The following is a 27,500-nucleotide window of genomic DNA, read 5'->3' on the forward strand; positions in this document are numbered from 1 at the left end:
TCGGTGGTGGCGAGCTCAGAGCAAAGGGCTGGCCAATTACCTCTTTCCCATAGCCAGGTTGTGCGTGTGGACTCCTCACCTCGTTCTGTTGGGATCTTAAGTGTGGTAAAAACAGCCTTGTGGTCAGACGATCCAACGTAGCCGAGGGGTTGACAAGTGACTATGCCTTCTGCCAGATCACTCACTACTGGGTCAAGGGAGGAGCCAGAGATATGAGTAGGGAAATCAACAAAGTTTCTCATGTCAAACACTGAAAGAAGGTCATCAAAGTCCCTCTGTATAAGGTGCTGGTTGAGGTCACCAACAATTATAATATGTTGACAGTTGTGTTGTAGCAGAAGGGAGTCAATATTTTCCATTAGGAAGTTGATAGGGTCTGCATGTTGCCACTGAGGTCTGTACATTGCACATGCTAGTACAGAGGTACTAGTGTTTATACAGAGCTTGAAGAACATCATTTCAAGATGTGTAGGGGTGGCAACATCTATGTGCTGGGCATGAACACTTTTAGAGAAGCACACAGCAACACCACCTCCTTGCCCTTGCCTGTCTCTTCTCATCCATGAGGTGTAGCCAGCAATTCTTGCAAAATTTTCTGGAGTCCTGTCATCCAAAAATGTTTCAACAACAGCTATCATGTCGGGACGTCGAGTGTTCACAAAGCTATGTGTGAGCTCTCCAACATTAGTAATGAAACCTCTAATGAAACCTCTCTCTCTCTCTCTCTCTCTCTCTCTCTCTCTCTCTCTCTCTCTCTCTCTCTTTTTTTTTTACACAGGGTTTGACAAGGTTAAGGATCCCTAGCTTTATTGACAAGATATTTACAGGTTAAGGATTCCTAACTTTATTGGCAAGCTAAGAGCTGTTACCTACATCAGCTCATTTGAAAGCATTTTTATTGTTATGAGACATACAAGTAGGGAACAGGATGAAGTTGGAGCCATCTGTGGGCCAGCATTTTCATTTGATCAACTGACTTTATCTCGTTGACATCATTATGCTGTACGAATGTGTTCCATACTCGAGTCATCCTGGGTATATATGATCTCAGATGGAGTGATTTTCTGGAGAAGGGTACAGCCAGAGTGAAGTTGCTGCTTTCTGCCCGTCTTGTGGCATAAAAGCTTGTTTCACGCTGTCCTCGAAGTGGATCCAAGTGTGGTATTTTGACAATATTGGCCTTGTACATAACAGTAAGGCCACCCACATCTCCTCTCTCTCTCTCTCTCTCTCTCTCTCTCTCTCTCTCTCATAGGGGCTTCGCTAACTTTTACGAGATCTTCACAAAAATCTATTGCCATCTTCACTACCATTTCCATAACTTTTGCCTCTCTGTCGCAAAACTCGTCTCTCACAACGTTATCCCTCCTTGACGTAATCTTGCTAACCAATTCCTTTCACTTACTTCGTTAACACTTCGTTACCCCTAACACTGTTGTGAGATCTTAGGATTCGTTAGAAAGCGAAAAAGACAAACACGTTTATACTTCAAACGGGAAGAAGACTCGAGATGCGAGTATATTCTCCTCCTCGCTCTCGCGATTTCGCATTTTACGCGACGCGAGTTGAGATATTCATGGAATATTCAAATTTTACCGAGTTTCAAATCTGTTGTATATAAATTCTATATTACGACTTGCTAAAGAAAATAAGAAAGTGATAGAGGTGTATGGAATCATTATCATTTTGCGTACACGCGCGCGTGCGAGTGTGTGTGTGTGTGTGTCTGTGTGTGTGTGTGTGTGTTGTGTGTGTGTGTGTGTGTGTGTGTGTGTGTGTGTGTGTGTGAGTGGACAGAGGGAGAGAGGATGCAGGGTGTGAATTTAAAAATTCGAAAACTGCCATGAACAACAGGATTCCCTAAAATGGCTACAGAAATAGTCAAAGAAGTTGCTGTTGGAGATCGACCCTCGACTAATAAAGGCAAAGCCGCAGTTGTTTATCGGGACAACGTTTCGCTCTCCCCAGACATTTGTTCTGTTATCGTCATGTTAATCGGCAATACGGAATATGACCCATACAAAACATACGAGAAGCAATAAGAATAACCGATGAAATACGGACACAGGACTGAACTTCCCACACGGGGAAAAGACCAACTGACAGAACCTAAAATTTAAAAAGATCTCGGAGTAAACATGACGGAAAAACTCTCATCAACAGTCAATTTACACTACATATGTCCGATTTAAGAATTCATCCTCCTTAAGCCATGCGTGTCGTATGAGGCGACTAAAATGCCGGGAGCAAGGGCTTGTAACCCCTTCTCCCGTATAAATTACTAAATTTAAGAAGACATATTTTCGTTTTTGTTTTTACGTCACCCTGCCTCGGTGGGATATGGCCAGTTCGTTGAAAAAAAATAACGTCCAACTAATCGTCAAGATCGCAGCAGCAACATGAATCCCTTACGTAAACACAGGGAGAATAGAAATGGTACAATAGTTTTATCGAGGTTGGCAGTGGATAAACAAAAGAACAGCTACGAAGCGATGGGAAACCGCAGCTCAAGATGCTAAAAGAGTAGAGAAAACGAGGAGACATGATCAGGACATATTCAATACTCAGAGAAACAAGGTAAACATAAGAACATAATAATTGAGGAATACTGCAGAAGGCCTATTGGCCCATGCTAGGCAGGTCCTTACAGGTCCATACAAGGCAGGTCCTTTATAAGGTTGATCAGAGAAATTTCTCAACAGAGAGAGAGAGAGAGAGAGAGAGAGAGAGAGAGAGAGAGAGAGAGAGAGAGAGAGAGAGAGGAGAGAGAACAGAAGATCAATGGGACACAGACAGCCAACGAAAAATGAAGTGACTCGTAGAAAAACTAAAAACCACATCTACAGTGTCAGAGAAATAAGTAGAGTAATCAAACTAAACAAAAAATAAAGTTAGACAACGCAGCAGTTCCAATATGGAAAAAAACATGATATGATATATCAGGATCATATTAACCAAAGTGTCAGAATTAAATGGGTTCGGGAGATGAGCCAAGTACCTGAAATGTAATCAGATAAGTTCAATTAGATAATTACAACGCCCACACACACACACACACACACACACACACACACACACACACACACACACACACACACACACACACACACACAAAGACTGAGGATAAACGTAAAAAAAGTATATCAAAGAATGTATTCCGGAACACAAGAACTACAAAGATGGTATAAAAGGTACGGAAAGGCTCTCGTAGGAAGACATGGTAAACAAAAATGACCACTTACTCATCTTTTAAAAAAGGTCCATGAAAGAACCAAGGAAGAAAAAACACGTTGTTTATGGAAAAAGCAGCAAACACAAGAAAATGTTACAATGTTACACTGACTATAAAGTATATTGGTACTTCAGAGATTTTTCTAGCCGAGTTGACCTTTGTATAAACAACGTTTCGTTCAGCTCTGAGTGAAAGTTTCTGCAAATAAGGATTTGTTTTTTTTTATAAAGGTCCTTATCGTGCCATACTTGCCGCCGTTCTTTTTTTTTTTTTTTTTTTTTTTTGCTTTTCGAACTAACGAAATCATGAAATAGAGAAACATTTACAAATAGTTAACTTCAAAGATAACTGAACACGCTTCGAAAAGGGTTTCAGAGAGAGGGTTCACAACTGACCCGCTTTACGGCGGTGGAATACTCTAGACGAAGGGAAGGTGGTGGCAGTCTTCAAACACAGCTTTAGGCATAGGAATGATAGAGCCTATAAGGCTAGGAGAGAGAGTGAACCTGGCAAGGAGAAACTGGAACAGCCGGGAGTTGAATCTCGATTCATACAAACACAGAATCCAGCTATGATCCGATGTCATAAGATGAGCAACAGATGCTGTATTTCTCTCCCTCATCCTTCCTCTAATCTCTCTTCTCTTCCCCTCCCTCCTCTGTTACTTTCCCACTCTTTTTCCCCTTTTCCCGTTCCCCCTCCCTCCCTCCCTCTCCCCCTTCTTCGCCAACAGCCCCTCCCTCCTTCTTTCTTCGGTTATCGATATTCAGCGAATATTCTCCGCATCCATCTGTGCATATAAATTTATTTATGTATGTTGCAGCTGGCGTGTGTATGTGTGTTTGTGTGTGTGTGTGTGTGTGTGTGTGTGTGTGTGTGTGTGTGTGTGTGTGTGTGTGTGTGTGTGTGTGTGTGTGTGTGTGTGTGTGCATGTGTGTGTGTGTACTCACCTATTTGTACTCACCTATTTGTGGTTGCAGGGGTCGAGTCACAGCTCCTGGCACCGCCTCTTCACTGATTGCTACTAGGTCCTCTCTCTCCCTGCCCCATGAGCTCTATCATACCTCGCCTTAAAACTATGTATGGTTCCTGCCTCCACTACATCCATTTCTAGGCTATTCCATGGCCTGACTACTCTATGACTGAAGAAATACTTCCTAACATCCCTTTGATTCATCTGAGTCTTCAACTTCCAATTGTGACCTCTTGTGTCTGTGTCCCATCTCTGGAACATCCCGTCTTTGTCCACCTTGTCTATTCCGCGCAGTATTTTATATGTCGTTATCATGTCTCCCCTGACCCTCCTGTCCTCCAGTGTCGTCAGGTCGATTTTCCTTAACCTCTCCTCGTAGGACATACCCCTTAGCTCTGGGACTAGTCTTGTTGCAAACCTTTGCACTTTCTCTAGTTTCTTTACGTGCTTGGCAAGGTGTGGGTTCCAAACTGGTGCCGCATACTCCAATATGGGCCTAACGTACACGGTGTACAGGGTCCTGAACGATTAGGATGTCGGAATGCTGTTCTGAGGTTTGCTAGGCGCCCATATGCTGCAGCAGTTATTTGGTTGATGTGCGCTTCAGGATATGCGCCTGGTGTTATACTCATCCCAAGGTCTTTATCCTTGAGTGAGGTTTGTAGTCTCTGGCCCCCTAGACTGTGCTCCATCTGCGGTCTTCTTTGCCCTTCCCCAATCTTCATGACTTTGCATTTGGTGGGGTTGAACTCCAGGAGCCAATTGCTGGACCAGGTCTGCAGCCTGTCCAGATCCCATTGTAGTTCTGCCTGGTCTTCAATTGAATGAATTCTTCTCATCAACTTTACGTCATCTGCAAAAAGGGACACTTCGGAGTCTATTCCTTCCGTCATGTCGTTCACAAATACCAGAAACAGCACTGGTCCTAGGACTGACCCCTGTGGGACCCCGCTGGTCACAGGTGCCCACTCTGACACCTCGCCACGTACCATGACTCGTTGCTGTCTTCCTGACAAGTATTCCCTGATTCATTGTAGTGCCTTCCCTGTTATCCCTGCTTGGTGTGTGTGTGTGTGTGTGTGTGTGTGTGTGTGTGTGTGTGTGTGTGTGTGTGTGTGTGTGTGAATATATGCTCGTGTTTTTCTGCATTTAACTTGTAATGTTATATGTTAAGCATTACGGTAGTTGTAGCACCTGTCTGACACACTTTGATATCTAAAAGTCTGTCAGCATTTTTGAACAAATGATTTATACTACATTACTGTTATCTCTTATTTTCAAATGTACATTTATGACCGTGGCTTTGCTCTCACAATGTTCAAACTCACTAGACGCATACCCACTCCTCCACCTCACTCTCACACGTCCTTTATTCCACACACACACACACACTCACTCCACCAGCCCGCATTCCTCAACCCACTTCTATACTCCACTAAATCAAACTCATTTCTACACTCCTCATACTCATTAACTTCTACACCTCACTCCTACTCTTCAAAGCATCTCCTGCACACTTCTGCAACTAAATTCCTCACCACTCCCACCCAGTGATATTGAAAACGCTCTATGCAGGCACACAGTATACTTGCCGAAGCAAGTTGACTGACTTAACGTGAGTTTGCATACGCTTACAATTGAGTGTAGACGACGAAGTTGCCTCGGTAGGCAGTTTGATGAGGTAGAACGAGAGTAATACACTTACTGTGGTAGGCAAAATAGGTTCTTGGGAAGCTTAACTTAAGTGTTGAAATGCAATAGCATGTCTTAGCTAGTTAGGGAGCGTTGCTTGTGGATGGAGAGAGAGAGAGAGAGAGAGAGAGAGAGAGAGAGAGAGAGAGAGAGAGAGAGAGAGAGAGAGAGAGAGAATGGTGAGAAAGAAGCTGACGTCGGTTGCAAAAAAATAGACGTGGATATAGGCTCTTTTCTTATATTCGTTGCGAAAAGGCAGGCACACGTGTTGTGCCGTGAACTCCAGCAATAGCAGCATCAGTAACACAAGCAGCAGCAGCAGCAGCAACACCAGCACTAAAGTGACGCACTGAGTGTAAACTCACCTTGGGTGTAGACTGTAAACTTGCATGGGGAAGCCTGCGCTCCCACAGCATTCTGCGCCCAGCACCACACTTCCACACTCTCCTCCTCTAGACGACTCAGTGTGTAGTGTCCAGTGAGACCCTCTTCCCGACCCACACTGTGAAGTCGTACTGGAGGAGTCTCTGCCATAGACAAGACTCAGACTATTAAACTCATGGCGAGGCACTAAACTCGAGGGGTTAATATACCTTCGGTATGTGATAGGAGAATCCTTATAATAATAATAATAATAATAATAATGTCTTGAAGGGTGAACGGAAAACCGAACATGATTGGCGACTCCTTCCATGAAGGATCGGGAGAGTAACCTGATTTCATATTTAACGAAAAAAAAGCCTTGATTTTTCTCCAAAAAAAAAAATCACATTTCTTATATATATTTTAAATTTCAAGAATTTTTGTTATTAAATGTAAGATATGGATTAGAATTCACATTAAAGTGGGAGTAAATAAATTTTACTGATAACGATAATGATTGCATTTCATATCAGAGATGCATTGGTATGTCTTACCAATGGAATGAGAATGGTGAACAATGTTTCACTGGGAAACCCACAACAATCAAGGGACAGAAAAAGATCAAAGGTTGTCTGTTCTTTGCAAAAGTGAAAGACCTGAAAGGTTTCTCCGTACATGTCTGGCAACAATGAAGGACATGGAAGGTTGCTTTACATGTCTGGCAATATTTCAATTGCTTTTAAAGAGGATATGTACGCAGAGGAGAATGTCTGTTTCCAGACGTCAGTTCAACGCATTTAAAAAATGTAAAAAAAAAATGTGCTAAACTGTTGAATCTACGGTGCAGTGTTGTTAAACAGTGGAATCTACGGTGCAGTGTTGTTAAACAGTGGAATCTACGGTGCAGTGTTGTTAAACAGTGGAATCTACGGTGCAGTGTTGTTAAACAGTGGAATCTACGGTGCAGTGTTGTTAAACAGTGGAATCTACGGTGCAGTGTTGTTAAACAGTGGAATCTACGGTGCAGTGTTGTTAAACAGTGGAATCTACGGTGCAGTGTTGTTAAAATGTTGAATCTATGGTGCAGTGTTGTTAAATTGTTGAATCTATGGTGCAGTGTTGTTAAACAGTGGAATCTACGGTGAAGTGTTGTTAAATTGTTGAATCTATGGTGCAGTGTTGTTAAACAGTGGAATCTACGGTGCAGTGTTGTTAAAATGTTGAATCTATGGTGCAGTGTTGTTAAATTGTTGAATCTACGGTGCAGTGTTGTTAAATTGTTGAATCTACGGTGCAGTGTTGTTAAATTGTTGAATCTATGGTGCAGTGTTGTTAAATTGTTGAATCTACGGTGCAGTGTTGTTAAATTGTTGAATCTACGGTGCAGTGTTGTTAAATTGTTGAATCTATGGTGCAGTGTTGTTAAATTGTTGAATCTATGGTGCAGTGTTGTTAAATTGTTGAATCTACGGTGCAGTGTTGTTAAATTGTTGAATCTACGGTGCAGTGTTGTTAAATTGTTGAATCTATGGTGCAGTGTTGTTAAATTGTTGAATCTATGGTGCAGTGTTGTTAAATTGTTGAATCTATGGTGCAGTGTTGTTAAACAGTGGAATCTACGGTGCAGTGTTGTTAAATTGTTGAATCTACGGTGCAGTGTTGTTAAATTGTTGAATCTATGGTGCAGTGTTGTTAAATTGTTGAATCTATGGTGCAGTGTTGTTAAACAGTGGAATCTACGGTGCAGTGTTGTTAAAATGTTGAATCTATGGTGCAGTGTTGTTAAATTGTTGAATCTACGGTGCAGTGTTGTTAAATTGTTGAATCTACGGTGCAGTGTTGTTAAATTGTTGAATCTATGGTGCAGTGTTGTTAAATTGTTGAATCTACGGTGCAGTGTTGTTAAATTGTTGAATCTACGGTGCAGTGTTGTTAAATTGTTGAATCTATGGTGCAGTGTTGTTAAATTGTTGAATCTATGGTGCAGTGTTGTTAAATTGTTGAATCTACGGTGCAGTGTTGTTAAATTGTTGAATCTACGGTGCAGTGTTGTTAAATTGTTGAATCTATGGTGCAGTGTTGTTAAATTGTTGAATCTATGGTGCAGTGTTGTTAAATTGTTGAATCTATGGTGCAGTGTTGTTAAACAGTGGAATCTACGGTGCAGTGTTGTTAAATTGTTGAATCTACGGTGCAGTGTTGTTAAATTGTTGAATCTATGGTGCAGTGTTGTTAAATTGTTGAATCTATGGTGCAGTGTTGTTAAACAGTGGAATCTACGGTGCAGTGTTGTTAAATTGTTGAATCTATGGTGCAGTGTTGTTAAACAGTAGAATCTACGGTGCAGTGTTGTTAAACAGTGGAATCTACGGTGAAGTGTTGTTAAAATGCTGATTCTACGGTGCAGTGTTGTTAAACTGTTGGTAATGTATTGTTAAATTTCGTTGTGCATAGTTAGGAAGTTCCTAGAGCAGCTTCGTTAAATTCCTGGTGCAGAGTGGCTATAATTCTAGTCTTGTTAAATTGTTAGAAGAGCGTGGTGAGATTTTTAGTGCAGTGTAGAAAAAAATTCTACTTTTGTTAAAATCCTAGAACAATGTTGCTAAATTACAAGTGCAGTTTGCTAAATTATTTGTCCAGTTCTGCCAAATTTCTAGTGCAGTGTTGCTAACTTTCTAGTCCAGAGTTGCTAAATTCCTAGTACAGTGTTGCCAAATTCCTAGCGTAGTGCTGCTATCTTTCTAGTGCAATGTTGTTAACTTTCTAGTCCAGTGTTGCTAAATTCCTAGTGCAGTGTTGCTAAATTCCTAGTGCAGTGTTGCTAAATTCCTAGCGCAGTGTTGCTAACTTTCTAGTGCACCAGAATAAATAGTTTGATCATAAACACTACACAAACATCAGAAATTTAAACAAATTATAAGATAAAGAGTTTATTTAAGAAGGGACACTTTGAGCTGAGCTCTCCTCCTGTAGCTACAAATGGGTAAAATTGGAAATAGATAATTGAAAATAGGTAATTGAAAAAAAGGTAACTGAACATAGGTAACTGGGAATATGTAACTGGAAACAGGTAATATAAAATAGTAATTTGAAATAGGTAACAGGAAAAAGGTAACTGAAAATAGTTAATTTGAAATAGGTAGCTGGAAACAGGTAATTGAAAATAGTTAATCTGAAATAGGTAACTGGAAACAGGTAATTGAAATTAGTTTATCTGAAATAGGTAACTGGAAACAGGTAACTGAAAGTAGTTAATTTGAAATAGGTAACTAGAAACAGGTAACTGGAAATTGGCAATTAAAAATAATCGGTATGACGCACCTGGTGTTCTCTTCAATGCCCAAGTGAAGGTGAGTGAGGTTGGGTAGGCGACCACACTGCAGGCGATGGTTACAGACCCACCTCGAGGTCCCACATATTCATCGCGTTGATTCTCCTCACAGACCGGGGAGACTGTGGGGGAGAGAGAGAGAGAGAAGTGAGAGAGGGTGAAAGTTGAGGGAGAGAGGTGTAAGGGTTGGGGGTGAGAAGGATGGAAGTGAGAGTGGGAGGTGAGGGGAAAATGAGAATGAGGGAGGTGAGAAATAAAGGAAGGTGCAAGAGGCGTGGTGAAGGCGGTAAGTAGAGCGAGTGAGAGTGAGTGAGTGAGAGAGAGAGAGAGAGAGAGAGAGAGAGAGAGAGAGAGAGAGAGAGAGAGAGAGAGAGAGAGAGAGAGAGAGAGAGAGAGAGAGTAGAGAACAGAGCAAGACGTCTCATCTCTCGCCTGGACCCATCCTGGATAGATCTGTCATTTCAGCAGAGCCTTCAACACAGGAGGGATGTGGGTGGCCTTACTGTTATGTACAAGGCCAATATTGTCAAAGTACCACACTTGGCTCCACTTCGAGGACAGCGTGAAACAAGCTTTTATGCCACAAGACGGGCAGAAATCAGCAACTTCACTCTGGCTGTACCCTTCTCCAGAACATCACTCCATCTGAGATCATATATACCCAGGATGACTCGAGTATGGAACACATTCGTACAGCATAATGATGTCAACGAGATAAAGTCAGTTGATCACATGAAAATGCTAGCCCACAGATGGCTCCAACTTCATCCTGTTCCCTACTTGTATGTCTCATAACAATAAAAATGCTTTCAAATGAGCTGATGTAGGTAACAGCTCTTAGCTTGCCAATAAAGTTAGGAATCCTTAACCTGTAATATAGCTGTCAATAAAGCTAGGGATTAGTAACCTTGTCAAATCCTGTGTAAAAAAAAAAGAGAGAGAGAGAGAGAGAGAGAGAGAGAAAGAGAGAGAGTAGGGTAGGCTCCAAAACCTGGTGGTCCCTGGTCAAGGACAGACAAGGTTATCTGCCTGATGAACTTATTCCACCTCTAAATCGACAGGATGGGACCACCTCTACTAGTAGTCAAGAGAAAGCGGACCTCTTTGCTGAACACTTTGCTACCAAAATGCAAGTTCCTGATCCAGCAAGGGACCCTCCTTGGCTAGCTGCAAGAACTGTGTCAAAACTGTCAGGGGTGACAATAAGGCAGGAGGAGGTGCATTTCCTTCTTAAATCACTTGACCAAGAAAAGGCTGTGGGCCCAGACAAGTTGAGCCCAAGATTGTTGAGAAGATGTGCAGACCAGCTAGCAGCACCTCTAACTCGCATCTTTCAACACTGCCTAGTACAGTGCAAATGGCCCTCTCCATGGAAAGAGGCAAATGTAGTCCCTGTTCACAAAAAGAAGAGCAGAGCAGAAATCAGCAACTACAGACCAGTGTCACTCCTGTCAATCACTGGTAAGATCCTTGAGACAATAATCTCAAGACAAATGACAGATTTTTTTGACTACCACTCACTACTTTGTGATCGTCAATATGGCTTCAGGAAAGGTTACTCTGCTGCTGATCTGTTGTTAAACCTCTCCACTAAGTGGCACCAGTCACTGGATGAATCCAAAGTCAGCTGTGTGGTAGCACTGGACATTGCTGGCGCTTTCGACCGGGTGTGGCACCAGGGCCTCTTAGCAAAACTTCAAGCACTGGGAATTGCAGGCTCTACGCTATGTCTCCTCAGTGATTACCTTCATGGTAGATCTCTAAGTGTAGTCCTCAATGGAACGGAATCAGCAAGACATCCTATTGGGGCAAGCGTTCCACAAGGAAGTGTGCTGGGTCCACTGTTATGGAATGTCTACTTCAACGACCTTCTTCATCTCATCCCAGAATCACATGCATATGCAGACGACTGTACACTGACATTCACTTATCCAAGAGAAGAAATGCCAGCTGCTCTAAGCTACATCAATCACCAGCTGAGAGCTATATCAGCTTGGGGAAATAGATGGCAAGTAACATTTGCACCTGAGAAAACGCAAATGATGATCGTCTCTAGGCACCATGATGGTAATGCTGGTGCAGTAGTAAGGATGAATGGGAGGATGTTGGCACCTGGAGAAGAAGTTGATATCCTTGGGGTGAAATTTGACTCCAAACTAACCATGAAGAACCATGTTGTAAATCTTGCAAACAAGGCAGCCAGGAAGCTTACAGCACTTCGCCGTATCTCGCATCTGCTTGACAGTAGGGGTTGCAAGATCCTGTACGAGGCACAAGTACGCTCACACCTTGAGTATGCTCCACTTTCTTGGTTTGCCTGTCCCCCCTCTCATCTGCGACTGCTTGACAGAGTAGAGAACAGAGCAAGACGTCTCATCTCTCGCCTGGACCCATCCTGGATGGATCTGTCATTTCAGCAGAGCCTTCAACATAGGAGGGATGTGGGTGGCCTTACTGTTATGTACAAGGCCAATATTGTCAAAATACCACACTTGGATCCACTTCGAGGACAGCGCGAAACAAGCTTTTATGCCACAAGACGGGCAGAAAGCAGCAACTTCACTCTGGCTGTACCCTTCTCCAGAACATCACTCCATCTGAGATCATACATACCCAGGATGACTCGAGTATGGAACACATTCGTACAGCATAATGATGTCAACGAGATAACGTCAGTTGATCAAATGAAAATGCTGGCCCACAGATGGCTCCAACTTCATCCTGTTCCCTACTTGTATGTCTCATAACAATAAAAATGCTTTCAAATGAGCTGATGTAGGTAACAGCTCTTAGCTTGTCAATAAAGTTAGGAATCCTTAACCTGTAAATAGCTTGTCAATAAAGCTAGGGATCCTTAACCTTGTCAAACCATGTGTAAAAAAAAAAAAAAAAAAAAAAAAAAAAAAAAAAAAAAAAAAAAAAAAAAAAATAGAGAGAGAGAGAGAGAGAGAGAGAGAGAGAGAGAGAGAGAGAGAGAGAGAGAGAGAGAGAGAGAGAGAGAGAGAGAGAGAGAGAGAGAGAGAGAGAGAGAGAGGCATAAAGTAGAAGTGGCGGCGATAAGATGATAGTGAAGATAGTGACAATGCTGTGTAAGGGTGAAGAAGAGGAAGATAAAGTAAGGAGAAAAAGAAGCAAGGAGAATTGGAGATAAGAAGAAGGGAGATGAAGAAATGGAGAAAGAAAACGAGGAGGAGGAGAGCTAAAATTTAAAAAAAAAATAGGGGAAACAAGAGAAGGAACAGGGGGAGAAAGAGAAGAATGAATGATTAGGAAGCTAGGTACAAAAATAGAAGAGGAGGAGGAGGAGGAAGAGGAGGAGACAGAAGAGGAGAAGGGGGAAGAGGAGGAAGAAGAGGAGGTGCGTGTTTACAGTTTCAGACTAACTGATGTAAACAGGGAGCCTGAGAATATCAGTGATGGGCGTTTGCGTAGAGGGGAAATATGCGTAGAGGGGAGAGGCAAGAGGAAGGGGAGAAAGAGAGAGAGAGAGAGAGAGAGAGAGAGAGAGAGAGAGAGAGAGAGAGAGAGCCAGAGAGTATGATATTGATTTAACAAACAGATACGGATGATGGTTGAAGGGATAGGGAAGGGATAGAAAGAAGAGGGATGGTATGGCAAGGGAAGAGAGAGGAAACGAAAATAGGATAAGAAAAGGTAGAGAAAGGGAAGAAAGAAGATAGTGAAGGGGAAAACAGAAGTAATGGCTCAATACACACTAGAAAAGAGGGGGAAATTTGGAATACAGTAGTCGAAAAAAAATTTAGAAGTGAAATCGTATGTTCATATATAAGAAAGTGGAAGAGGAAAATGCTAATGAATAAAGAAAAAGTATAACGAGAGTAATAAATAATAAATGCAAACATAACGAGGCAGGAAGACTGAAGCTGAGACAAATAAGAACAAATGAACTGAACAAAATAGTTATACTACTACTACCACTACTACTAGTACTACTATTACTACTACTACTATTGCTACTACTGTTATTATTACTGGTACTACTAATATAAATAATACTATTAATAATAATACAATAAAATTAGATTTTAAAATAAGTAATATATATATATATATATATATATATATATATATATATATATATATATATCTATATATATATATATATATATATGTATGTATGTATATATGTCGTGCCGAATAGGCAAAACTTGCGATCTTGGCTTAAATAGCAACGCTCATCTTGCCATATAGGACAAGTGAAAATTTGTGTATGCAATAATTTCGCCAAAATCATTCTGAACCTAACGAAAAAAAGTATATTTCACTGTGTTTGTTTAGTATTAAATTACTGCAAACAAATCTAAAATATATTTAGTTGGGTTAGGCTAAAATAAATTGTTCTTGTTAAAATAAGGTTAGGTAAGTTTTCTAAGTTCCTTTTGGTGCAAAATTAAAAATTTTTGCATTAACATTAATGAAAAAAATATGTCTTCAAACATATAAGAGAAAATTTTAGAAAGGACTTAATTTTAAATGAGTTCTTGCTAATTGACCACTTTTACATATTCGGCACGACATATATATATATATATATATATATATATATATATATATATATATATATATATATATATATATATATATATTATAGGTAGTAGGTTGGTAGACAGCAACCGCCCAGGGAGGTACTACCGTCCTGCCAAGTGAGTGTAAAACGAAAGCCTGTAATTCTTTTACATGATGGTAGGATTGCTGGTGTCCTTTTTTCTGTCTCATAAACATGCATGATTTCAGGTATGTCTTGCTACTTCTATTTACACTTAGGTCACACTACACATACATGTACAAGCATATATATATATACACACCCCTCTGGGTTTTCTGCTATTTTCTTTCCAGTTCTTGTTCTTGTTTATTTCCTCTTACCTCCATGGGAAAGTGGAACAGAATTCTTCCTCCGTAAGCCATGCGTGTTGTAAGAGGCGACTAAAATGCCGGGAGCAAGAGGCTAGTAACCCCTTCTCCTGTATATATTACTAAATGTGAAAGGAGAAACTTTCGTTTTTTCTTTGGGTCACCCCGCCTCGGTGGGATACGGCCGGTGTGTTGAAAGAAAGAAAGAAATATATATATATATATATATATATATATATATATATATATATATATATATATATATATATATATATATATATATATATATATATGTATATATATATATATATATATATATATATATATATATATATATATATATATATATATATATATATATATATATATGTGTGTGTGTGTGTGTGTGTGTGTGTGTGTGTGTGTGTGTGTGTGTGTGTGTGTGTGTGTGTGTGTGTGTGTGTGTGTGAGTGTGTGTGTATGTGCACCCAAACTGGAGTGTAACGTAGAAACACGCCATCCTTAAGTCAAAGTCGATTTATCACATACTTTTTTCAGCAAATTTCTAGATTTGCGTCATATTGCCTGAGTTAGATCGTCGCCTCTTAATTAAAAAATAATAAGCAATTACTACATACCTCAATGCCAATAAAAAATATTACACAGAGGAGACAAAAAGTCTTGTAACGCGATAAAAAAATCGTGGATCCACCGAGTGCTCTCTGTAACACACAAAAACTCACTGTTTAGAACTTGTAAACAGACATTCGTAAGACTGTCATAGCTACAGTGAGATACTAACTTTGATTAGAAGGTTGAGTTGAATATACTCAGCTGCACAAACTCCACCTTCACAATAAATGCTAGTATCAACAGAGATGTATAACTTGTTCAGTCTCGCTCAATTGCTGAAATCGTGAACACCTCCCGCAGAACTTAGCCGTTGAAGAGAACTCCGCTAACTAAACTAAGTTAATCAATTAACCTCAACTTTAATCGGTAAGTTTGCACTACCTCTCCCCTCTGAGTGAATTAGCTAATCTGATGTATTCGTTAACAAGCTACAGTGTGCGGGTTTCTGTATCGGTTTATCGGCTAGGAATGTTTAATACGGGGTTAGTACTGTTGTAAATGAATTGCTGGAAGAAATCAGTCATGGAATTAGCAAGCTTATCACGCAGGTTAGGGTGTCAGTAAGATTTACTCATTCGACTAAATTTCTTGGTAGCTCTCGAAGTGTGCGTACTTACCTATTTATACTCACTTATTTGTGGTTGCAGGGGTCGATTCATAGCTCCTGGCCCCGCCTCTTCACTGATTGCTACTAGGTCCTCTCTCTCCCTGCTCCATGAGATTCATCAAACCTCGTCTTAAAACTATGTGTGTGTGTGTGTGTGTGTGTGTGTGTGTGTGTGTGTGTGTGTGTGTGTGTGTGTGTGTGTGTGTGTGTGTGTGTGTTTGTTTGTTTGTTTGTGTGTGTGTGTGTGTGAAAGAGTTTGGTGTAGATCTTTGCTATAAGTTCGTATCCCTTCTCATACACACAATTCACAGAAAAAACAGCTGTCGTTCTCCCTACTCCTTCAGTAGCTTCTTCATCATTACTGTGTGGATGCTGTCCACTTCTTGTATGTTACTCCTTGCTCTCAGGGAATAGCTCTTGTCTTCTTAGTGAATACCTTCTTAAATAAACTGATCATTTTGCCACATTCTTTAAGGTCATCTTCCTTCTTAAATGGGTTAGGAGAGATTTCGATTCCTATTTGTGCTTTAAATGCACCTTCGTTACACTTCTTTTATTTACACATTTATTTCTAGCTCCTTTTTTTTGTTTACATTCCTATTCTCTTCCATCGTTTTGTGAACTTTTTACCCCCTGCTATTTCTCTCCTCGTTTTGCCCTCTATGCAGCTGTGATATAGTGATGTATAGGATATCCGCATCAGCATCCCCATCCGCTTCCGCGAAACATCCGTATCCGCGAAACATCCGCACAATTTCTTACATCCGCATCAACATCCGTGGAACGTCCGCACAATTTCTTTCATCCGCATCCACATCCGCGAAATAAGTAAGACATCCTCATACACATCCGCATCCGAGGATATCTAAATTTTCACATCCAATACATCTCTATATATAATCGTTTATGAGACCTCTGGGCTCATTCTGGCCAAGCTGTCAAACACCTCGTGGGTTCTGAAAGCATGCAATTCACTTTCCTACTGGACTCCGTGTTGGGAATCTCTTCCACATGAGTGGTCTAATCTGCATATCCTCTCCAAATACACCTGTACCAATTGTTAGGTAAGACACATATGCAACAATTAGGTATCTTTATTTCGAAACGTTTCGCATACACAGTAGGCTTCTTGAAGAAGAAGCCTACTGTGTAGACGAAACGTTTCGAAATAAAGATACCTAACTGTTGCATATGTGTCTTACCTAACAACCTGTCGGTATTTTATACCATTTTAATGTTCACATCTGTACCAAATTTTCAAAATTCACCAAAATAAGATTTATTTTTTTTTACTTCAGGAGCAAACACTCTCTCATAATGCGACCACATGCGGTATATAATAAGCGTCTTGTTATGTCGTCATATCGGGTCGTGAAATTTTCCATTACTGCCTCCATTAGTCTTGTTCTTAGCGCATCCGGTCTCTTAAGCGGCCCGCGGTTTTCACATTAGTTGGAGCGCAAACTACCTTGAAGGGACGTGCCTTGATGCCGGTGAAGGGCTCTTGATCTTAGGAACTGGTGCTACACTTTACTTTCCTCACATGAAACCTGGCTTCCTCCCATTTCCCAGGAACAGTATGATCCTTACTGTTTTAGCGGTTCCCCATTATTACGGCAATAGTGCGAAAACTGCCTTCTTCTGTGTATTAAATAATCGATTTTTCACTATTTCTGTGTAGCTGCAGGAGCCGAGGTAAGCTACAACCATTGCGTGTAGTCGTGCTATCTCCTTCAGTGGTTGTATGGCTTGCTACCTTCTTCAGTGGTTGTAGGGGTTTCTACCTCCTCCACTGGTTGAAGACTTGCCACCTCGTCCAGTGGGTGTAGCACTTACCACCTCCTCCAGTAGTAGCAGAACTTACCACTTTCTGCAGTGGTAGCAGCCCTTACCACCTCCTGCAGTGGTAGCAGCACTTACCACCTCCTCCAGTGGTAGCAGCACTTACCACCTCCAGTGGCAGTAGAACGTGCCACCTCCTCCAGGAGAAGAAGAACTTACCATTTCCTCTACTAACTATTTCTGTTGCTCTATCACTCTCTTAAGAATAAATTTATAATATTCTTTTTGGCCTCTCTTCTTTCTTAATTAATATCAGTGGATTCTTGTTCTTTATGATGCTGTTCCTACGAAATCTTTCTTACATACTCGTTCGTATCTTTTCATTATATCCTAAGCTACCATGCCTTTTGCTTTCCTTCTATGAGTCAGTGAGGACATGCATAATGTCCTCAGCAGTTCCTCATAATTCATAGTTTTTAGTACTGGCTGCTGATGTGGAGAACATCTTTGACCTAGTTTTGGTATTTTTTTTTCGAAATGTTTTGATTTTAAGCGTGGGCCCTATAATGTCCCATGGGAGTTTTGCAGGAGTTTAGAGAGAGTGTGTGTGTGTGTGTGTGTGTGTGTGTGTGTATGTGTGTGTGTGTGTGTACTCACCTATTTGTGGTTGCAGGGGTCGAGTCCTAGCTCCTGGCCCCGCCTCTTCACCGGTTGCTACTAGGCCCTCTCTCTCTCCCCGCTCCATGAGCTTTATCAAACCTCGTCTTAAAACTGTGTATGGTTCCTGCCTCCACTACGTCATTTTCTAGGCTATTCCACTGCCTTACAACTCTATGACTGAAGAAATACTTCCTACTATCTCTCTGACTCATTTGTGTCTTCAACTTCCAATTGTGGCCTCTTGTTTCTGTGTCCCCTCCCTGGAACATCCTGTGTGTGTGTGTGTGTGTGTGTGTGTGTGTGTGTGTGTGTGTGTGTGTGTGTGTGTGTGTGTGTGTGTGTGTGTGTGTGTGTGTGCTTTCCCGTGTGACAAAGCAAACAATACATTGGTGGAAATGGCCACAATATGAAAGCCTCTGAAAAGCACCATTGCTGCCTTACAGTATTCCCGTCTCTCTATTGTTTCCTGGTGAAAAATATCTTGAACAAGCAACATCAGAACTATACAAGTGTACACTTGGGGAGAGAAACTATCGCTGGCGACAGTGAAACAGGGAAGTGTCCATCTGTTTCGTATCTCACTAGATACACAAAAGGTTGGTGGGCTGATCGAGGTCAACACCGAAGATTACTGCTTGGGTCTTCTGACTGCGTGCCTCTCTATGCTCTCTGGCATTTCTTTATATACATTTGCACTTGGCGGTGGGGACAATAAGGGAACTCTATATCAACATCTTGGGTCCCAGACTATTCAACATCTTACCAGAATATATCAGAAACGTGGCTGGAACAAGTGTAGAAGCCTTCAAGAGGAAGCCAGATCAACCATGCTGTAATGGGTATATGGGGCAGCGGGCCTCCATCAGCAACAGCCTGGTTGACCAGGCAAGCACCAGACGAGCCTGGCCCATGGCCGGGCCCAGAGAGTAGAGAAACTATCGAAACTCTTCAAAGGTATATCAAAGGTATACACTAAGAGTTCTTATTCTGCTCCAGCTCATTTACTGTTAAAGAGCTGTTATTGAATTATTAATATGCAATACTGACAAGTGGATGAATTAGACACTTGGGTATAATTATTGTAGAGACGTTTCGCCCACCAGTGGCTTGATCAATCCAATATAGAGAATGACATCCAAGCTTGCAGCTTTGTCCTGTTCTGAGAAATGTTATCATACCTAGGCTTATTTATTGGCTTAGAACTGATAGCCTACCTAAGCTTATTTATTTGCTTTGAGCTGTTATCTTCCCTCAGCTTATTTACTGGCTTAGAGCTGTTATCCTCCCTCAGCTTATTTACTGGCTTAGAGCTGTTATCCTCCCTCAGCTTATTTACTGGCTTAGAGCTGCTATCTCAGCTAAATTCGTTTGCTGGCTGAGAGATAAGTCTCCCATGGGGGAAGGCACAAGTACCCCCTCATCTATGGGACCAACTGTCCCCAGGCCTAGCCACAATCCCCGCCCTCACGGGGCTCGTAGGGAGAAGCTAGGCCTCTCTGGTCTGCCAAGCCCGCCCTAAGGGGGCTAATGGGAATGATAGTCTTGTGAGCTGTAAGCTCGGGCTCAGGCACCTACCCTGCCCTAGAAGAGTTAGGCATGGTGGCGGCGGCTGAGCTATTTATTATTATTATTAAAGATTCGCCGGTATTCTCCCGGCCCGGGCCTTTTCCAAGTGGTGGCCCGGCCTTGGCTCCCTCTTTAGGGAGTGTCTGAGACCTAAGTCTCCCATGGGAGGAGGCACAAGTACCTCCTCATCTTTGGGACCAACTCTCCCCAGGCCTAGCCACAAGCTAGGCCTCTCTGGTCTGCCATCCCCGCCCCAAGGGGGCTAATGGGAATGACAGTCTTATGAGCTAAAGGCTCGGGCTCAGGCACCTACCCTACCCTAGAAGGGTTAGGCATTGTATCGATGGCGGCTGAGCTGCTACTTAAAGCTAATACCCTATTTTAGCTTGCTTGAAAAATTAGCTCCAACTGAAGTATTTCTATCATATTCCAAAATGCCATATTATTATTATTATTATTATTATTATTATTATTATTATTATTATTATTATTATTATTATTATTATTATTATATTATTATTATTATATTATTCTTATTCTTATTCTTATTCTTATTCTTATTCTTATTATTATTAATATTATTATTATTATTATTATATTATTATTATTATTATTATATTATTATTATTATTATTATTATTATTATTATTATTATTATTATTATTATTATTAATTTTATTATTATTATTATATTATTATTATTATTATTATTATTATTATTATTATTATTATTATTATATTATTATTATTATTATTATTATTATTATTATTATTATTATATTATTATATTATTATTATTATTATTATTATTATTTTTATTATCATTGTTGTTGTTATTATTATTGTTATTATTATTTTTATTATTATTGTTATTGTTATTATTATTATTATTATTATTATTATTATTATTATTATTATTATTATTATTATTATTATTATTATCATAATCATGGGAAAGCATTGGGTCATACAGAGTCTGGAGACTGGGAGGTAATAAAGTGTAATACAAGGTAAGGGTTGCTTTAATTCCTTGGATCAAGAGCTCCTCCCTAGCACTGGGGAATCTCCCTTGAGGAGTTCTGGTTCCCAAATACCTCCAAATATACTCTGGCTACAATGAGTATAATGTTTTATTAAAATATAAAGCATATTTCTCAAATAATGCTCTGGCTTTAAAATAAGCTTAGTTATTATCACAGCTTTCATCTTAATAAAAATGCTAGAGGTGCTCTTATCTTTAAAAAAAGAACTCTTGAGTATAATAAAAAGGGAGTGAAAAGAGCCAATGAGTGAGAGAGCAAGAGACAGGAGAAAGAGAGAAGTGTATCTCTATTGGCTAACATTGATATCCTTTATCGTTTATAGATTAAGTCAGGCCATCGGTGTTTTATCTGTTTATCTAAACCTGATAAAATGTTAAACTCTAAACAGGAGAAAATATTCAAAATTCGCCTTGACGGTATTTTAGTGTCAGCAAAGCTTATAACAACAAAAAAACGAAAATACTATTCGGCTTTGCAGGTCTAGTTATCACTTCTCACATTCCCAGTCCAAGATTCAGTATTCTTAATTTGTAGGGCAATGCCTTTGTTGTCCTTCTGAGGAAGTAGCAAAGGCTCGATCCTCCGTCTGCTAGGGCAAGAGACACGCTGTCTAACTGCAATAAGACTGCCATTCCCACGAGCCCACCTGTGGCGGGGGAGATATCAGACCAGAGGCCTAGATTCTCCCTACGAGCCCCGTGAGGGCGAGGATTGGGTCTAGGCATGGGGAGAGTTGGTCCCGGAAGATAAGGAGGTACTTGTACCTCCTCCCATGGCAGACAGCTTTTAGACACTCCCAAGACAGGGAGCCAAGGCCGGGGTCACCAACTGGAAAAGACCCGGGCCGGGAGAGTACCGGCGAATCAAGAACAACAACAACCTAATTGCATCCACTTATGTGGCTATTTTCTTTCTTCCGTAGTTGTAGTATATGCAAATGTATATACGCACAAAAATGTATATCAAAATATTTGCCTTTTTTGTGTTAACTACCCAACTCGTCTGTCATTCCATTCCAGCCAAAGTCTGCAAGACTCAGTAATTCTGGACATGCTATTTCGGTTACTCTCTCTCAGCATTCCAGGAAAATAAGATGTCTTAGAAGTTTTGAATGTTCTCTTGAAGCGAGGTCTTGATATCAAGTTTAGAGTTTTTTACCTTCCTTGGTTTCTAAAGTCGTGACTTACAAAGTCACCCAGAATTTATCTGTCATGGAAGGTGTATCCTCTTACTCTGCTTCTCAGCTGCAGATTTCCAGACACGAAGGTGCCATCTATTCTAATTACTAGGGGAATTATAGCCTAATTATACCTATTCCAGAGCTCAGGATACCGAAGCATCATAAGGTACATAAACTTCATCTATTCCAGGCACCAAGGCTGCACAGTAGAAGCTTATTTATTCCAGAGTTAATGACAAAGTAGCATCATAACGTAAATAATGCCAGGGTATTAAAGTGTTAGCTCCTTTTGGCAGGTTAACAAATACCGCGGCACAATGGCTTAACTATTGCGATATCAGCTCCTCCTTTTTCCGGACTCAGAGTCAAATGGCGTATGCACTTCGATATCAGTTCTTCTGTGCTAGAAAACCAATACTAAAATAGTATTATAGATACGGGGATTTCAGAATATATTAAAATACGGTTTCCTTATAAAATAAATACCCCTGTAACAGCTCAGGGTGACATTCGAGGCTACCCTAAAAGGCTACCCCTAAAATTACGAAGCCGAAGTCTTTAGCCACTGGAAAAAGTCCCTATCACACTTCCAGATGTCAGGGCATCTTGGCAGGTACGCTCTGATATCTCTTCCAGAATTCCAGGACCAGCAAAAAGTTCTGCAGGTGCCAGAGCGTGCAGGGTTTTCGACCTTAGCTTCTTCGGTCCAGAACGAAGCCAGCTTCACCAGCCAGCCCTGTGGTAAGCTCTTAGCTTATTGCCTCCTGAAGCCATCCCAGCACTCTCCAGCTATCATCAACAGTATCCTCGGGGCGAGTTTAAAAGTAGAGGGAGGAATGAGAACATGGGAACGAGAGATACCAGATCTTACTGTCTATAGCGAGACTAACTGCTCTGGTATCTAGGTACGGTCACTACAGCTAAGACACATGGGTATTAGGAGAGGAATGCTGGAGATTCTTTCCACACTTTACTGTCTGTGGGCATACTGCTGGCATGAAGAGGGTTAGTGAAGTGGATTTTAAAAGCGTATTTAAAATCATACTTGTGAAAAGAGAGAGTGAGGAGAAAGAGTGAAAAGGAGAGAGAGAGAGAGAGAGAGAGAGAGAGAGAGAGAGAGAGAGAGAGAGAGAGAGAGAGAGAGAGAGAGAGAGAGAGAGAGAGAGAGATTACTACTACTACTACTACTACTACTACTACTACTACTACTACTACTACTATTACTACTGTTATTATTATTATTATTATTATTATTATTATTATTATTATTATTATTATTATTATTATTATTATTATGATCATGACCATCATGATCATCGTGAATTTTAATTAAACTCTAAAATGTAAAATAAATTAGCCTTTGGCCTTCAAAAAAAACTGCTTCGTTATTTTTATTATAAAGTTTAAGATTATAATTATATAATGCTGGAGGAACGCTAAACCCGTAGGATTTTACAACGCAAGTGGGGGGGGATGGAAGGTATTCAGGCTCAATTCAGGGAACCGGAGCACAGATCCAATTCCCTAGATCAAGAGCCCCTCACCAGCACAATTAGCAACGTTCCCAATAAAATAATGGCTACAGAAATGACTGAAATAATTACCAGAGGATAAGAGTTAATTATCTTTGTGATGGAGAATTATTTCGGATAATTGTCCCCAGTCGAGAAGTCAATTAACGCCTCAAATAACTGTCGAGGGGGGGGGATATGAATTATCTTCGCTAGATAAAAAATTAAATTGATGTTTGTAAGAGCCATTAAAACGGAATAAATTGTTAGCTCTGATTGCTAAGAATTTAAGCTCATTCAGTGTTTGAGAGAGATTAGCAACACAGGACGAGAGGCTGCTAATTTCTGGAGGCAGAACCAGTAATTTATGTGATGTTAGTAACTCGGTGCCCTGTGGATACTGTGTTATTATCGTCATGGTACGGAGGAAGCAACACTGTCTTAAACCTTGTTCTCCTTCCCTTTTTACTTATAAAAAAAATAACCTATGTAATTTAACGCAGCCTACTTATCCAGACAAACTTAATCTATTATAAAGTAACGTAGGAACTATATAGCGTTTCTGACCTGAGCTAACCTAACCTAACCTAACCTAGGTGTATTTATACACCTAACCTAACCTAGCCTAACTAGGTGTATTTATATACTATAGGGAGGTTAGCACCTCCCTATGGTGTATAAATACACCTAGTTGGATGAATTTTATTGTAGCCAGCTGGCCCAGTGGTTTACTCGCTGGCCTGAAGCTTTACGATTCACTTGCCGCGAGTTCAATCCCCACCCGTATCGTGGTTGATGATACACAATCCAAGGTCTGGTAAAGCAAACCTCAAGTCATTAGGAGAGTTCAGGAGTGAATCGATCCCTTCTGCGAAGGTGTGTACTGAAGTTACTAAAGATATATTGATCCGCAGAATTGAAGCTACCCTCCCGTTGCTGGGATCAAATCTCTGATTACTGCCCTTTTCTTAGGTGATGTATGCACCTTAAATCCTCCAAGATTTGTCAAGTTATACCATGAATTAATGAAAGATCCTAGATTTCACCTTACGAAACAGACAAAACAAATGCGATATTAATTATGGACAAGGTAGATTATAGTGGAAAAATGAACATGTTAGTAGAAGACGGATGAACTTACGTGCCCCTTAAAGGCTTATCGCTTCTGCAATCATATTATAATAGTGATGTCGCCCAAGGTCCGGCTGTATATACAAAACCGATCCTATGTGATAGAGTACGACAGGGAAGCATAGCTTGTGTTCCCGCAATGTAACCGACATATTAACTAGGGAAGCCACACACTGTGGGTGCTCACCCCGTGTAATTGTAATACAAAACAGAGAAGACATACATTGAGAGTGTCGACACCATGTAACTGTCGTGCAGAACAGCTAGCCACACATTGCGAATCTTCCCGTATATCATATAGAATTGGGTAGCTGAAGAATGAGACACTTGCGGAAATTTTGGAATCTATATTGAGGAAACGTTTCGCCAGCCAGTGGTTTCTTCAGTCCAATACATGTGTCTCATTCTTCAACTTGTCGGATTTCTAACCTTGTAACACTCATGCAAGGGATTTTAATAAACGATAATGCCCTCTTCCCTCACTCCCATTAACTCTAAATGAGAATAACGTTAACGAAATTAAATTAAAAAAAAAAAAAAAAAAAAAAAATGGTCACAATTGCGTGGTTGGAATAGGTCACCAAGATCCTTCTCCTTATAACGTAGTTTCGGTGCGTCCTGGACCACTGTCGTGTTAAATGTGGAAAATGTCAGCGGTTGACGAAGCAAGTGAAGATCAACACAACAACACAGGCAGGACCAGCGTGCAAAACACACAGGCAATTAGAGCATCACAAAGCCACTTGCTGCTGCCTACACCACGACAGCTGCTACACACTAGATCAATACCACCACTACCACCACTCCTACCACAACAACACGTCAGTACCACCACTACTACCATCACTATTATCACCACACGTCAGCACTCAACACTGCCCGAACCACCGACAATCGCCACCGCCACCAACACCGCAGAAGCCACATGTCAGTACTCACCACCACCTAGTATGGGGCTCTATTCTTTTTCAATTTTATTTGCAAAAATGTATTTTTCGGTGTTGCTATATGTGTGCGACCAGTTTTAATATTATCAAGTTACACCTGCTTGAATATTTACTCTCCTCGACTCATACTACTTTCCTAGGGATGATACATTTCTATACTTCCTTCCATATTGCTATAAATGATACAGTTCTAAAATTCCAACTAATTTGATGAATCGATGAAGTGAGGCAATCGTTTTCTGCCACAGTAACAGCATCCGAAAGATAATCTCAGCGAGATCTGAGTATTGGCGAGACATCCGATTGACTTTATAGACTAATAATAATTTATTTTAGAAAGTTGAAGATTCATGTGTCTTCTTTCTTGGGTATATAATTTATGTGTTTTAATTCATTTAGCCGAGGTGCCTTTAAGCTGGTGAGGTGATGAATTTCCTCTAAGAGATTCGTGCTTACTCGTGATTTTATTATTATTATTATTATTATTATTATTATTATTAATAATAATAATAATAATAATAATGATAATAATAATAATAATAATAATAATAATATTATTAATGAGCATTTCATACTTTTTTGCTAAACCTTTTGCGCCGTCTGTAAATATTGGGTTTATATTATTTATTCATTCTCAATATATATATATATATATATATATATATATATATATATATATATATATATATATATATATATATATATATATATATATATATATATGTATATATATATATATATATATATATATATATATATATATATATATATATATATATATATATATATATATATATAATATATATATATATATATATATATATATATATATATATATGTCGTGCCGAATAGGCAGAACTTGCGATCTTGGCTTAAATAGCAATGCTCATCTTGCCATATAGGACAAGTGAAAATTTGTGTATGCAATAATTTCGCCAAATTCATTCTGAACCTAACGAGAAAAATATATTTCACTGTGTTTGTATAGTATTAAATTATTACCTGGAGACCTGGAGTTTACCTGGAGAGAGTTCTGGGGGTCAACGCCCCCGCGGCCCGGTCTGTGACCAGGCCTCCTGCAAACAAATCTAAAATATATTTAGTTGGGTTAGGCTAAAATAAATTGTTCTTGTTATAATAAGGTTAGGTAAGCTTTCTAAGATTCTTTTGATGCACATTAATGAAAAAAATATATCTTTAAACGTATAAGAGAATATAGAGATATATTTTTTTCATTAATGTTAATGTAAAAAAATTTAATTTTGCTCCAAAAGAATCTTAGAAAACTTACCTAACCTTATTATAACAAGAACAATTTATTTTAGCCTAACCCAACTAAATATATTTTAGATTTGTTTACAATAATTTAATACTAAACAAACACAGTGAAATATATTTTTTTTCGTTAGGTTCGGAATGATTTTGGCGAAATTATTGCATACACAAATTTTCACTTGTCCTATATGGCAAGATGAGCGTTGCTATTTAAGCCAAAATCGCAAGTTCTGCCTATTCGGCACGACATATGTATATATATATATATATATATATATATATAGCAAAGACTTGCATCACCTTCTGTGGTATAGTTCCTCTCCCTGAGCAAAAGGATGTCATGACTAGGGCTAACCAGCTGGGAAAATCCTTAGCTCAGACATTGTTAGATAAAGGAGCAGATCAAATTCTGAAAGCTGCCAAAGCTCAAAATACTGTTAATTCTCCTCCAAGTGTATCTTCTACATCTAATGGCAATATAGAAGACAAGAAAGCATTGCCTGTTAATACTTCATAACATATAATAATTTTTATAGGTAGTAGGTTGGTAGACAGCAACCGCCCAGGGAGGTACTACCGTCCTGCCAAGTGAGTGTAAAACGAAAGCCTGTAATTGTTTTACATGATGGTAGGATTGCTGGTGTCCTTTTTTCTGTCTCATGAACATGCAAGATTTCAGGTACGTCTTGCTACTTCTACTTACACTTAGGTCACACTACA

The 27,500-nt window shown here is 39.9% G+C and overlaps 1 protein-coding gene across 1 annotated transcript in view; it reads right to left on the reverse strand.

Moving 5' to 3' along the window:
• Window positions 1–27,500, reverse strand: part of LOC128698919 (uncharacterized) — a 135,360-nt gene that overhangs the window by 32,279 nt on the left and 75,581 nt on the right. Inside the window, exons 6-7 of the mRNA XM_070096968.1 lie at window positions 9,582–9,713; window positions 6,263–6,424 (exon numbers count right to left, since the gene is read on the reverse strand). Of these exons, the coding sequence (XP_069953069.1) occupies window positions 6,263–6,424; window positions 9,582–9,713 (294 nt within the window). The remainder of the gene's footprint in view (window positions 1–6,262; window positions 6,425–9,581; window positions 9,714–27,500) is intronic.

This window comes from Cherax quadricarinatus, chromosome 55 (genome assembly GCF_038502225.1).
Source record: "Cherax quadricarinatus isolate ZL_2023a chromosome 55, ASM3850222v1, whole genome shotgun sequence".
Taxonomy (NCBI): domain Eukaryota; kingdom Metazoa; phylum Arthropoda; class Malacostraca; order Decapoda; family Parastacidae; genus Cherax; species Cherax quadricarinatus.